General features: G+C 44.4%; 1 protein-coding gene across 2 annotated transcripts in view; it reads right to left on the bottom strand.

The window, feature by feature from the left end:
- Positions 1–16,006, bottom strand: part of LOC118363483 (growth arrest-specific protein 7-like) — an 84,985-nt gene that overhangs the window by 45,905 nt on the left and 23,074 nt on the right. For both annotated transcript variants that reach the window (XM_052493434.1, XM_052493431.1), the window contains exon 2: positions 15,281–15,398. In XM_052493434.1, the coding sequence (XP_052349394.1) occupies positions 15,281–15,386 (106 nt within the window). In that variant the 5' untranslated portion in view covers positions 15,387–15,398. The remainder of the gene's footprint in view (positions 1–15,280; positions 15,399–16,006) is intronic.

Below are 16,006 nucleotides of genomic sequence, written 5' to 3'. Positions count from 1 at the left end.
AAGATAGGGGTTATTTCGGGTTACTTTCTCAATTTGAAAGGTTCTTTGTAGATATTTTTAAAGGACCATAGAGGGTATTTTATTGTGGTCAGCCATATTATATTGTTGCAGTTCCATAGGTGTTATTATTGTGTTAATTGACAAGTTCAATCAAGCGAGCTACCTCTGCCAATTTTTCAGTTTTTGATTAGTTAAAAAAGTTTGAAATATCCAATAAATGTCGTTCCACTTCATGATTGTGTCCCACTTGTTGTTGATTGTTCACAAAAAAATACAGTTTTATATCTTTATGTTTGAAGCCTGAAATGTGGCAAAAGGTTGCAAAGTTCAAGGGGGCCGAATACTTTCGCAAGGCACTGTATATATACATATATATATAACATGTCATCTTCCTCTTCTTCGTGTGGTTTTCCTGCAGACTAGATGCATTGTTGCATATTGCTGCCTTTCACAGTTTGGAAAGTGCATTACATTTGTAAAAAGGATAAGGATAATTACACCACCATCTAGGTAAACGTTAATGAAAATGGTTTGTTCCTACAGACAGAGAGTAATGTGGCCGTGGTGTGTTATATAAAGACAGACAGGCATCGAGACATTCAGTTACTGTTCGATGGACGTTAGAATGGCTAAAACCAGTGCCCTAAGCGACTTTGAGCGTGGTATGATCGTCGGTGCCAGGCTCGCCGGATCCAGTATCTCCGAAACGGTCACCCTCCTGTTTGTTTTCCCACACACGACAGTGTCCATGGTTTACCGAGAATGGTGCGACAAACAAAAAACATCCAATCAGCAGCAGTCGTGTGGGTTAAAAAAGCTTGTTGTGGAGAGAGGTCGAAGGAGATGACAAGAATCGTGCAAGCTAATAGGTGGGCCACAAACAGACAAATAACGGCACAGTGCAACAGGGGTGTGCAGAACGGCATCTCGGAATGCACAACTCGTCCATCCTTGTCACGGATTGGCCACTGCAGCAGACGACAACACCATGTTCCACTCCTATCAGCTAAAAACAAGAAGAAGCTGCTCCAGTGGGCACAAGATCACCAACACTGACATTGCCTGGTCTGGCGAATCCCGGCTCCTGTTGTTGCCTGGTGTCAATGGTACAGGCTGGTGGCAGTGGTCCAATGGTGTGGTCAATGTTTTCCTGGCACACGTTTGGTCCCTTGATACCAACTGAGCTCCGAACTCTCCTGGAGGCAAAATATGGGTGTGCCTAATAAACTATATCACGATTCCTAACACACCTCATCACCCCTTCCCAAAAAGGAAAAAGAAAAAGCATCTAACCCTACAGTATATACAGTGTATACTACTATCCCCATCCCACTACTTTGGCCCCAACAGATTCTACACCAGGTCATTGGGCTGGGAGGCTGGAACCCCTTTCCACCTAACCCTACAGTATATACAGTGTATACTACTATCCCCATCCATTACATTACATTTACATTTAAGTCATTTAGCAGACGCTCTTATCCAGAGCGACTTACAAATTGGTGCATACACCTTATGACATCCAGTGGAACAGCCACTTGCATCTAAATATTTTTTTTTTGGGGATTACTTACCCTTACTTACCCTATCCTAGGTATTCCTTGAAGAGGTGGGGTTTCAGGTGTCTCCGGAAGGTGGTGATTGACTCCGCTGTCCTGGCGTCGTGAGGGAGTTTGTTCCACCATTGGGGGGCCAGAGCAGCGAACAGTTTTGACTGGGCTGAGCGGGAACTGTACTTCCTCAGTGGTAGGGAGGCGAGCAGGCCAGAGGTGGATGAACGCAGTGCCCTTGTTTGGGTGTAGGGCCTGATCAGAGCCTGGAGGTACTGAGGTGCTGTTCCCCTCACAGCTCTGTAGGCAAGCACCATGGTCTTGTAGCGGATGCGAGCTTCAACTGGAAGCCAGTGGAGAGAGCGGAGGAGCGGGGTGACGTGAGAGAACTTGGGAAGGTTGAACACCAGACGGGCTGCGGCGTTCTGGATGAGTTGTAGGGGTTTAATGGCACAGGCAGGGAGCCCAGCCAACAGCGAGTTGCAGTAATCAAGACGGGAGATGACAAGTGCCTGGATTAGGACCTGCGCCGCTTCCTGTGTGAGGCAGGGTCGTACTCTGCGGATGTTGTAGAGCATGAACCTACAGGAACGGGACACCGCCTTGATGTTAGTTGAGAACGTCAGGGTGTTGTCCAGGATCACGCCAAGGTTCTTAGCGCTCTGGGAGGAGGACACAATGGAGTTGTCAACCGTGATGGCGAGATCATGGAACGGGCAGTCCTTCCCCGGGAGGAAGAGGAGCTCCGTCTTGCTGAGGTTCAGCTTGAGGTGGTGATCCGTCATCCACACTGATATGTCTGCCAGACATGCAGAGATGCGATTCGCCACCTGGTCATCAGAAGGGGAAAGGAGAAGATTAATTGTGTGTCGTCTGCATAGCAATGATAGGAGAGACCATGTGAGGTTATGACAGAGCCAAGTGACTTGGTGTATAGCGAGAATAAGAGAGGGCCTAGAACAGAGCCCTGGGGGACACCAGTGGTGAGAGCGCGTGGTGAGGAGACAGATTCTCGCCACGCCACCTGGTAGGAGCGACCTGTCAGGTAGGACGCAATCCAAGCGTGGGCCGCGCCGGAGATGCCCAACTCGGAGAGGGTGGAGAGGAGGATCTGATGGTTCACAGTATCGAAGGCAGCCGATAGGTCTAGAAGGATGAGAGCAGAGGAGAGAGAGTTAGCTTTAGCAGTGCGGAGCGCCTCCGTGATACAGAGAAGAGCAGTCTCAGTTGAATGACAAGTCTTGAAACCTGACTGATTTGGATCAAGAAGGTCATTCTGAGAGAGATAGCGGTAGAGCTGGCCAAGGACGGCACGCTCAAGAGTTTTGGAGAGAAAAGAGAGAAGGGATACTGGTCTGTAGTTGTTGACATCGGAGGGATCGAGTGTAGGTTTTTTCAGAAGGGTGCAACTCTCGCTCTCTTGAAGACGGGAGGGACGTAGCCAGCGGTCAGGGATGAGTTGATGAGCGAGGTGAGGTAAGGGAGAAGGTCTCCGGAAATGGTCTGGAGAAGAGAAGAGGGGATAGGGTCAAGTGGGCAGGTTGTTGGGCGGCCGGCCGTCACAAGACGCGAGATTTCATCTGGAGAGAGAGGGAGAAAGAGGTCAGAGCATAGGGTAGGGCAGTGTGAGCAGAACCAGCGGTGTCGTTTGACTTAGCAAACGAGGATCGGATGTCGTCGACCTTCTTTTCAAAATGGTTGACGAAGTCATCTGCAGAGAGGGAGAAGGGGGGATTCAGGAGGGAGGAGAAGGTGGCAAAGAGCTTCCTAGGGTTAGAGGCAGATGCTTGGAATTTAGAGTGGTAGAAAGTGGCTTTAGCAGCAGAGACAGAGGAGGAAAATGTAGAGAGGAGGGAGTGAAAGGATGCCAGGTCCGCAGGGAGGCGAGTTTTCCTCCATTTCCGCTCGGCTGCCCGGAGCCCTGTTCTGTGAGCTCGCAATGAGTCGTCGAGCCACGGAGCGGGAGGGGAGGACCGAGCCGGCCTGGAGGATAGGGGACATAGGGAGTCAAAGGATGCAGTAAGGGAGGAGAGGAGGGTTGAGGAGGCAGAATCAGGAGATAGGTTGGAGAAAGTTTGAGCAGAGGGAAGAGATGATAGGATGGAAGAGGAGAGAGTAGCGGGGAGAGAGAGCGAAGGTTGGGACGGCGCGATACCATCCGAGTAGGGGCAGTGTGGGAAGTGTTGGATGAGAGCGAGAGGGAAAAGGATACAAGGTAGTGGTCGGAGACTTGGAGGGGAGTTGCAATGAGGTTAGTGGAAGAACAGCATCTAGTAAAGATGAGGTCAAGCGTATTGCCTGCCTTGTGAGTAGGGGGGGAAGGTGAGAGGGTGAGGTCAAAAGAGGAGAGGAGTGGAAAGAAGGAGGCAGAGAGGAATGAGTCAAAGGTAGACGTGGGGAGGTTAAAGTCGCCCAGAACTGTGAGGTGAGCCGTCCTCAGGAAAGGAGCTTATCAAGGCATCAAGCTCATTGATGAACTCTCCGAGGGAACCTGGAGGGCGATAAATGATAAGGATGTTAAGCTTGAAAGGGCTGCTAACTGTGACAGCATGGAATTCAAAGGAGGCGATAGACAGATGGGTAAGGGGAGAAAGAGAGAAAGACCACTTGGGAGAGATGAGGATCCCGGTGCCACCACCCCGCTGACCAGAAGCTCTCGGGGTGTGCGAGAACACGTGGGCGGACGAGGAGAGAGCAGTAGGAGTAGCAGTGTTATCTGTGGTGATCCATGTTTCCGTCAGTGCCAAGAAGTCAAGGGACTGGAGGGAGGCATAGGCTGAGATGAACTCTGCCTTGTTGGCCGCAGATCGGCAGTTCCAGAGGCTACCGGAGACCTGGAACTCCACGTGGGTCGTACGCGCTGGGACCACCAGATTAGGGTGGTCGCGGCCACGCGGTGTGGAGCGTTTGTATGGTCTGTGCAGAGAGGAGAGAACAGGGATAGACAGACACATAGTTGACAGGCTACAGAAAAGGCTACGCTAATGCAAGGAGATTGGAATGACAAGTGGACTACACGTCTCGAATGTTCAGAAAGTTAAGCTTACGTAGCAAGAATCTTATTGACTAAAATGATTAAAATGATACAGTACTGCTAAAGTAGGCTAGCTGGCAGTGGCTGCGTTGTTGACACTACACTAATCAAGTCGTTCCGTTGAGTGTAATAGTTTCTACAGTGCTACTATAAAGGGGGCTAGCTGGCTAGCTAGCAGTGTTGTTTACGTTACGTTGCGTTAAAAGAACGACCACTACTTTTACCTCAACAGATCCTACCCCAGGCCGTCGGCTGGAACCCCTTCTCTCAAAACCCCCGTAGTTCTTCTGCACTAAAATCTCTGATACCCAAAAAACGTATCTGCGGCTCCTCCTTCCAATTCAATCTCCTGGGATTTCCTTTCGATCTGTGCGGTACAAATGCCTAGAAGCCAACCTTACTAAAGCACAAACTGTCCAGGTCACTCTGTACAGGCCTACTACTCACAGGGATCCTCTCAGGCTCCGTCACCCTTACTCCACCATCCTCTACTTTCCTCACTGTCTCAGCATGACACTTCCTGCACTGCTCTCACCATAGAAACTTCAACCTGTCTCTGTCTCAGCATGACACTTCCTGGACTGCTCTCACCATGGAAACCTCCACCTGTCTCACTGTCTCAGCATGACACTTCCTGCACTGCTCTCACCATAGAAACTTCAACCTGTCTCTGTCTCAGCATGACACTTCCTGGACTGCTCTCACCATGGAAACCTCCACCTGTCTCACTGTCTCAGCATGACACTTCCTGCACTGCTCTCACCATAGAAACTTCAACCTGTCTCTGTCTCAGCATGACACTTCCTGGACTGCTCTCACCATGGAAACTTCAACCTGTCTCTGTCTCAGCATGACACTTCCTGCACTGCTCTCACCATAGAAACTTCAACCTGTCTCTGTCTCAGCATGACACTTCCTGGACTGCTCTCACCATGGAAACCTCCACCTGTCTCACTGTCTCAGCATGACACTTCCTGGACTGCTCTCACCATGGAAACCTCCACCTGTCTCAGCATGACACTTCCTGGACTGCTCTCACCATGGAAACCTCCACCTGTCTCACTGTCTCAGCATGACACTTCCTGCACTGCTCTCACCATGGAAACCTCCACCTGTCTCACTTTCTAAGCATGACTCTTCCTGGACCGCTCTCACCATGGAAACCTCCACCTGTCTCACTGTCTCAGCATGACACTTCCTGGACTGCTCTCACCATGGAAACCTCCACCTGTCTCACTGTCTCAGCATGACACTTCCTGGACTGCTCTCACCATGGAAACCTCCACCTGTCTCACTGTCTCAGCATGACACTTCCTGGACTGCTCTCACCATGGAAACCTCCACCTGTCTCACTGTCTCAGCATGACACTTCCTGGACTGCTCTCACCATGGAAACTTCAAGACCAGGGAGAGGGCACTCAACCTCTGACCAGGGAGAGGGCACTCAACCTCTGACCAGGGAGAGGGCACTCAACCTCTGACCAGGGAGAGGGCACTCAACCTCTGACCAGGGAGAGGGCACTCAACCTCTGACCAGGGAGAGGGCACTCAACCTCTGGATACGCTGAACGAATCGACAGAACCCAACTCCTTTACCCAGCCTGATACCACAAACGGATTGGCCAAAAGGCATGGATCTTTCTCCAGGAATCATACTCCCACCGGGTCAGAATCATCTCGGGCATATTCCTGACCAATGGCGTGGTGCTCGGAAGCTTTCACCTCACCTGATGACACAGCTTCTTTCTCCTCACTATTGTCAGGATCAAAGTTCACTACCTGCCTTCAGGTGCGTAACTTGCACAAAGCAGCCAGTTCGGGTTTGCACCTTGCTTCTTCTCACCATCCTCGCTCTTCCTCACCCTGTCCTCCGACATGATGAACTCCATCTCTCAGTTTCGAGCTGCCTTCTGCTGCCATTCTCTCTCATTCTCTCGCTCATTCACACATTGTTCCCGGAACAACTTTTACCATTTTTCACAAGAGTTTTGTTCCTCAGTCAAGTTTTCAACTATAAAATGTAGGCTGCTGACGAGCCTCCAAATGAGCCTCCTCCTCCTACATTTTATATTATCTCCTATATTACCTCTTGAAGAGCTCCAAGGGTTCTTTGAATCATTATGGTTCCACATAGAACCATCCCCCTTCCCAAAGAACCCTTGAGGAACCCTTGTTTTGTTGTGTAGCCTGGAGGCTCTGGTAACTCAATACTCAATACAACTCACAAGAAGAAAGGACAAAGGGATCTGTCAGATACCCACATTGAACTACGCACAAAGCATTGTCACTGTAACCTATGCAGAGTATACATAGACATTTATAGACATCTATAAACAGAAAGACCCCACACAGACAGTTAGTGTAAATAGGTAGGTAGTGACCTATAGTGAGACGGCAGGCTGTGGTTTTGTGGTTGAGGATGTTTATCAAGCTACCCCCTGGACAGAGAGAGGGCGATGCCCATTGAGAATATGAGGAAACTAACAACTTCGTCCCCATACTGTTCTGTACAGAAATACAGGAAGGAAACCTCTAAGAAACACGCCATAACCATAACAGCGCTCGCTCACCCACGCATGATGGTCCTCTGGTTACCACGGCAACGCACATTTATAACACACACGGCCGTAGATGCATGTACGCGAACACGCCCAAACACACACACACACACACACAACCGCACACACAACAGCAGTATCTAATCTAACTGAACTTTAACATAGAGAGAGAGGGAGGTTGAAATAGCTGAGATTCTATAAATAACAGATTGTTTCAGTAAAATGTTATCAGATAGGTGGAGACTGTTAGGGAAACAGCCAGTGTGTGTGTGTGTGTGTGTGTGTGTGTGTGTGTGTGTGTGTGTGTGTGTGTGTGTGTGTGTGTGTGTGTGTGTGTGTGTGTGTGTGTGTGTGTGTGTGTGTGTGTGTGTGTGTGTGTGTGTGTGTGTGTGTGTGTGTGTGTGTGTGTGTGTGTGTGTGTGTGTGTGTGTATGGACTGTGCATTTATTTTGCTTCATTTCCCCAATTACATGAGGAAAGAACAGGAAATAAGGCCTGGTGATTGTCTGTGCCCCTCAGAGGCTGGTTTCACATGACCACAACTACAATAATAACTTACATTTTTAAGCTGGATGACCGCAAATGCTGTGTCTATTTCTGTGCAAAGGTATGAAAAGGAAGCATTTCCCTCCAACAAAATTTGACAGAAAATAAACCTCTCATCGCTGTCATCTCTCTATAATATCACCCTCCTGTCATCTCTCTATAATATCACCCTCATCTCTCTATAATATCACCCTCATCTCTCTATAATATCACCCTCCTGTCATCTCTCTATAATATCACCCTCCTGTCATCTCTCTATAATATCACCCTCATCTCTCTATAATATCACCCTCATCTCTCTATAATATCACCCTCCTGCCATCTCTCTATAATATCACCCTCATCTCTCTATAATATCACCCTCATCTCATCTCTCTATAATATCACCCTCATCTCTCTATAATATCACCCTCATCTCACTATAATATCACCCTCCTGTCATCTCTCTATAATATCACCCTCATCTCACTATAATATCACCCTCATCTCACTATAATATCACCCTCACATCATTCTCTCTATAATATCACCCTCCTGTCATCTCTCTATAATATCACCCTCATCTCAGGTCTCTATAATATCACCCCATCTCTCTATATCACCCTCATCTCATCTCTCTATACTATCACCCTCCTGTCATCTCTCTATAATATCACCCTCCTGTCATCTCTCTATAATATCACCCTCCTGTCATCTCTCTATAATATCACCCTCCTCTCATCTCTCTATAATATCACCCTCATCTCTCTATAATATCACCCTCATCTCTCTATAATATCACCCTCATCTCTCTATAATATCACCCTAATCTCATCTCTCTACAATATCACCCTCCTGTCATCTCTCTATAAAATCACGCTCATCTCTCTATAATATCACCCTCCTGTCATCTCTCTATAATATCACCCTCATCTCTCTATAATATCACCCTCACATCATTCTCTCTATAATATCACCCTCCTGTCATCTCTCTATAATATCACCCTGCTGTCATCTCTCTATAAAATCACCCTCCTGTCATCTCTCTATAATATCACCCTCATCTCTCTATATCACCCTCATCTCTCTATAATATCACCCTCATCTCATCTCTCTATAATATCACCCCCATCTCTCTATATTACCCTCATCTCATCTCTCTATAAAATCACCCTCATCTCTCTATAATATCACCCTCTTGTGACCTCTCTATAATATCACCCTCCTCTCATCTCTCTATAATATCACCCTCATCTCTCTATAATATCACCCTCATCTCTCTATAATATCACCCTCATCTCTCTATAATATCACCCTAATCTCATCTCTCTACAATATCACCCTCCTGTCATCTCTCTATAAAATCACCCTCATCTCTCTATAATATCACCCTCCTGTCATCTCTCTATAATATCACCCTCATCTCTCTATAATATCACCCTCACATCATTCTCTCTATAATATCACCCTCCTGTCATCTCTCTATAATATAACCCTCCTGTCATCTCTCTATAAAATCACCCTCCTGTCATCTCTCTATAATATCACCCTCATCTCTCTATATCACCCTCATCTCTCTATAATATCACCCTCATCTCATCTCTCTATAATATCACCCCCATCTCTCTATATTACCCTCATCTCATCTCTCTATAAAATCACCCTCATCTCTCTATAATATCACCCTCTTGTGACCTCTCTATAATATCACCCTCCTGTCATCTCTCTATAATATCACCCTCCTGTCATCTCTCTATAAAATCACCCTCATCTCTCTATAATATCATCTTCCTGTCATCTCTCTATAATATCACCCTCCTGTCATCTCTCTATAATATCACCCTCCTGTCATCTCTCTATAATATCACCCTCCTGTCATCTCTCGATAATATCACCCTCATCTCTCTATAATATCACCCTCCTGTCATCTCTCTATAATATCACCCTCATCTCTCTATAATATCACCCTCCTGTCATCTCTCTATAATATCACCCTCCTGTCATCTCTCTATAATATCACCCTCATCTCTCTATAATATCACCCCATCTCTCTATATAACCCTCATCTAATCTCTCTATAAAATCACCCTCATCTCTCTATAATATCACCCTCATCTCTCTATAATATCACCCTCCTCTCATCTCTCTATAATATCACCCTCATCTCTCTATAATATCACCCTCATCTCTCTATAATATCACCCTCCTCTCATCTCTCTATAATATCACCCTCATCTCTCTATAATATCACCCTCATCTCTCTATAATATCACCCTCATCTCTCTATAATATCACCCTCCTGTCATCTCTCTATAATATCACCCTCCTGTCATCTCTCTATAATATCACCCTCCTGTCATCTCTCTATAATATCACCCTCCTGTCATCTCTCTATAATATCACCCTCCTGTCATCTCTCTATAATATCACTCTCATCTCTCTGTAATATCACCCTCCTGTCATCTCTCTGTAATATCACCCTCATCTCTCTATAATATCACCCTCCTGTCATCTCTCTATAATATCACCCTCCTGTGATCTGTCTATAATATCACCCTCCTGTCATCTCTCTATAACATCACCCTCCTGTCATCTGTCTATAATATCACCCACATCTCTCTATAATATCACCCTCCTGTCATCTCTCTATAATATCACCCTCCTGTCATCTCTATTACATCACCCACATCTCTCTGTAATATCACCCTCCTCTCATCTATATAACCCTTATTTTACCTGGTAACATGACTGAGAACACATTCTCATTTACAGCAACGACCTGGGGAATAGTTACATGGGAGAGGAGGGGGGCTGAATGAGCCAATTGTAAACTTGGGATGAATAGGTGACCATGATAGTATGAGGGCCAGATTGGGAATTTAGCCAGGACACCGGGGTTAACAACCCAACTCTTACGATAAGGTCAGGACACCCATTTAACGTCCCATTCGAAAGACAGATATGATTATTCTCCAGACCTGACAAACACACAACACATTAGGGGCATCAACTCAACGATAAAATTATTATATAAGGGTAATAACAATTGAAAGTGCCATGCTTTTGGCTCTCTGACAGACACTGCTTCAGAAGAGGATGTCGCCAAACATGACTGCCCTGGAGTGGTTTGTCTTTTACCATTAACACGTTAACCAAAGAGGCCTTCGTCCGTCTAAATTGAGACAGAAGAAGGAGGTAAAGGAGCAACTTGTATTTCTGCTTGTGATTATAGGCTTTTCATGTGAGATGTTTACTCATGGCCAAGTGCAGACCACTGTGACCATCTGCCCCAATACCCACACCCACGCACGCACACGCGCACACACACACATGCACGAACACACACACACACACACACGCGCACGCACGCACGCAGTAACACACAGTAATATAGAGAAACCATGATTTGAGACATGCATGCTGGGAATGTCATTGATCTGCCTTAGTATAGGTACTGTCATTCACAACACATTCACTTGCTAAGGCACTGACTGAACAGCTTTACTCATATAGACTGAGTAGGTGGAGTCATGACAAAACTATATGTCTACATTCTAAACAGTCTACATCCTCCCATTCTGAGTAGTCTATAACCTCCCATTCTAAATAGTCTACATCCTCCCAATCTAAACAGTCTACATCCTCCCATTCTGAATAGTCTACATCCTCCCATTCTGAGTAGTCTATAACCTCCCATTCTAAATAGTCTACATCCTCCCAATCTAAACAGTCTACATCCTCCCATTCTGAATAGTCTTCATCCTCCCATTCTGAATAGTCTACATCCTCCCATTCTGAATAGTCTACATCCTCCCATTCTAAATAGTCTACATCCTCCCATTCTGAATAGTCTTCATCCTCCCATTCTGAATAGTCTACATCCTCCCATTCTGAATAGTCTACATCCTCCCATTCTGAATAGTCTTCATCCTCCCATTCTGAATAGTCTACATCCTCCCATTCTAAATAGTCTACATCATCCCATTCTGAGTAGTCTACAACCTCCCATTCTAAATAGTCTTCATCCTCCCATTCTAAATAGTCCACATCCTCCCATTCTAAATAGTCTACATCCTCCCATTCTAAATAGTCTACATCCTCCCATTCTAAATAGTCTTCATCTTCCCATTCTAAATAGTCTACATCCTCCCATTCTAAATAGTCTACATCCTCCCATTCTAAATAGTCTACATCCTCCCATTCTAAATAGTCTACATCCTCCCATTCTAAATAGTCCACATTCTCCCATTCTAAATAGTCTACATCCTCCCATTCTGAATAGTCTACATCCTCCCAATCTAAATAGTCTACATCCTCCCATTCTAAATAGTCTACATCCTCCCATTCTAAATAGTCTACATCCTCCCATTCTAAACAGTCTACAACCTCCCATTCTAAATAGTATTCATCCTCCCATTCTAAACAGTCTACATCCTCCCATTCTGAATAGTCTTCATCCTCCCATTCTGAATAGTCTACATCCTCCCATTCTGAATAGTCTACATCCTCCCAATCTAAATAGTCTACATCCTCCCATTCTAAATAGTCCACAACCTCCCATTCTAAATAGTCTTCATCCTCCCATTCTAAACAGTCTACATCCTCCCATTCTGAATAGTCTTCATCCTCCCATTCTGAATAGTCTACATCCTCCCATTCTGAATTGTCTATATCCTCCCATTCTGAATAGTCTTCATCCTCCCATTATAAATAGTCCACATCCTCCCATTCTAAATAGTCTACATCCTCCCATTCTAAATAGTCTACATCCTCCCATTCTGAATAGTCTTCATCCTCCCATTCTGAATAGTCTACATCCTCCCATTCTGAATAGTCTACATCCTCCCATTCTGAATAGTCTTCATCCTCCCATTCTGAATAGTCTACATCCTCCCATTCTAAATAGTCTACATCATCCCATTCTGAGTAGTCTACAACCTCCCATTCTAAATAGTCTTCATCCTCCCATTCTAAATAGTCCACATCCTCCCATTCTAAATAGTCTACATCCTCCCATTCTAAATAGTCTACATCCTCCCATTCTAAATAGTCTTCATCTTCCCATTCTAAATAGTCTACATCCTCCCATTCTAAATAGTCTACATCCTCCCATTCTAAATAGTCTACATCCTCCCATTCTAAATAGTCTACATCCTCCCATTCTAAATAGTCCACATTCTCCCATTCTAAATAGTCTACATCCTCCCATTCTAAATAGTCTACAACCTCCCATTCTAAACAGTCTACATTCTCCCATTCTAAATAGTCTACATCCTCCCATTCTAAATAGTCTACATCCTCCCATTCTAAATAGTCTACATCCTCCCATTCTAAATAGTCTACATCCTCCCATTCTAAATAGTCTACATCCTCCCATTCTAAATAGTCTACATCCTCCCATTCTAAATAGTCTACATCCTCCCATTCTAAATAGTCCACATTCTCCCATTCTAAATAGTCTACATCCTCCCATTCTAAAGTCTACAACCTCCCATTCTAAATAGTCTACATTCTCCCATTCTAAATAGTCCACAACCTCCCATTCTAAATAGTCCACATCCTCCCATTCTAAATAGTCTACATCCTCCCATTCTGAATAGTCTTCATCCTCCCATTCTGAATAGTCTACATCCTCCCATTCTGAATAGTCTACATCCTCCCATTCTAAATAGTCTACATCCTCCCATTCTGAGTAGTCTACAACCTCCCATTCTAAATAGTCCACAACCTCCCATTCTAAATAGTCCACATCCTCCCATTCTAAATAGTCTACATCCTCCCATTCTAAATAGTCTACATCCTCCCATTCTAAATAGTCTTCATCTTCCCATTCTACATAGTCTACATCCTCCCATTCTAAATAGTCTACATCCTCCCATTCTAAATAGTCTACATCCTCCCATTCTAAATAGTCTACATCCTCCCATTCTAAATAGTCTACATCCTCCCATTCTAAATGGTCTACATTCTCCCATGGTGCCTATTTTACTTCTCATCAAATTATAACCAGCATCTGTAAACTCAGAACCTGAACTTCATTAATGTATTCTCTCTCCCTCTCTGAGAGCTGCCAGCAGAGCAGGAAAATAACCTCCCCCAGGAGGTCTCCCATTTCTTTTCACACCATCATATAATTACTTCACGTTTCCCCCTGAGTTCATTTAAGGTCAGTAAATCAATACTTTCCCTGTCCTGTTCTTAACAGAGGAAAGTACTGCAGTGCTTTCTCCGTCTCTGTGTTTCTCTGTCTCTGTGTTTCTCTGTCTCTCTCTGTGTTTCTCTGTGTTTCTCTGTCTCTGTGTGTCTCTGTGTTTCTCTGTGTTTCTCTGTCTCTGTGTGTCTCTGTCTCTGTGTTTCTCTGTCTGTGTGTCTCTGTGTTTCTCTGTGTGTCTCTGTGTTCCTCTGTCTCTGTGTTCCCCTTAACCAACATTGTGTCTCATTGACATTGTTATGTAACAGTAGGACATTCCATTGACATTGTTATGTAACAGTAGGACATTCCATTGACATTGTTATGTAACAGTAGGACATTCCATTGACATTGTTATGTAACAGTAGGACATTCCATTGACATTGTTATGTAACAGTAGGACATTCCATTGACATTGTTATGTAACAGTAGGACATTGAACATTCCATTGACATTGTTATGTAACAGTAGGACATTCCATTGACATTGTTATGTAACAGTAGGACATTCCATTGACATTGTTATGTAACAGTAGGACATTCCATTGACATTGTTATGTAACAGTAGGACATTCCATTGTCATTGAGTTTCACTCATACCAACTGTCAACATCTGTGTATTAATATGAACCAACCTACCTTAGGCAATACATGTAGATTGCCTTCAGAAAGTATTCTTGTATGCCCATGTGGGCTGGGCACCGGTAGGTCTATAACACTATAAATCAATCATTCCTACCCTTTAACTTATTATACATGTAGATTGCCTTCAGAAAGTATTCTTGTATGCCCATGTGGGCTGGGCACCGGTAGGTCTATAACACTATAAATCAATCATTCCTACCCTTTAACTTATTACACATGCTGTTGCCTTATAGCCTGAAATCAAAACGGATAAAACATATAGAAAATATCACTCATCTACACACAATACCCCATAATGATCAAGGGAAAACATGTTTTTACACATTTTTACAAATGTATCGACAATTAAATACAGACATATCTCATTTCAATAAGTATTCACACCACTGAGTCAATACTTTGTAGAAGCCCCTTCCTTAAAGATTCAAATGATTTTAATTCTGTACAGGCTTTTCACAGAGATGAGGTGGTCATTCAAAAATTACATTACATTTACATTTCATTTAAAAATCATGCTAAACATTATTATTGCACACAGTTAAGCAAATGTGTACTCCTGAAATTATTTAGGCTTTCCCATAACAAAGGGGTGGAACACTTATTGACACAAGACAATTCAGCTTTTCATGTTTTGTTCATTTGATTTTATGGGGTATTGTGTCATAGACAAACTATCTCAATTGAACCCATTTTAAATTCAGGCTGTAACACAACAAAATGTGTAAAAAGTCAAGAGGTGTGAATCCTTTCTGAAGGCACTGTATATCAGTCGTCCTTACCGTTGCTGGAGGTGTTGACATAGTAGCGCCGCCCCTGTGGTGACATGTAGCACTTCCAGTGTTGAGGGAGAGGCTCTCCTACGTCCTCAACCGGCAGTGAGGTCATAGACGCAGTTTTCTGTCAAAACAGATAAAGACGTAAATGGACATAAAGGACTTTTAGCTTTCACACAAGTTATTTTTTATTTTTTTCTAGCTCATTTCACAATGACATCATTGGCGGAAATACTGTGGTATATTTAAGCAATAAGGCCCGAGGAGTTGTGGTATATGGCCAATATACCACGGCTAAGGGATGTGTCCAGGATCTCCACGTTGCATCATGCGTAATAACAGCCCTTAGCCGTGGTATATTGGCCATATACCACAAACCCCCGTGGTGCCTTATTGCTATTATAAACTGGTGTAATTAGAGCAGTAAAAATAAATGTTTTGTTATACCTGTTATACGGTCTGATATACCACGGCTGCCAGCCAATCGACATTCAGGGCTCAAACCACCAAGTTTATAATGCAATACTAAGAACAACAAACAACTACAGCCAGTCTGCTCTTGGCCAGGCATGATAGAACTGATTGGAGGTGCATGCACACACATATGTCCGCCTACATTTTAAATAATTTATTTGAATCCTCCAATCAAATTTACAGAAAAAAGATCCAAACATTTCAAAGGTCCCTGTATGGCAGTCCAGGGTACAGAAAGCACCTCCTTCTCCAAACAGC

Source organism: Oncorhynchus keta, chromosome 3, assembly GCF_023373465.1.
Source record: "Oncorhynchus keta strain PuntledgeMale-10-30-2019 chromosome 3, Oket_V2, whole genome shotgun sequence".
NCBI lineage: Eukaryota > Metazoa > Chordata > Actinopteri > Salmoniformes > Salmonidae > Oncorhynchus > Oncorhynchus keta.
The sequence above is the reverse complement of the archived record's forward strand: the minus strand, read 5'-3'. Positions and strand labels throughout refer to the sequence as shown.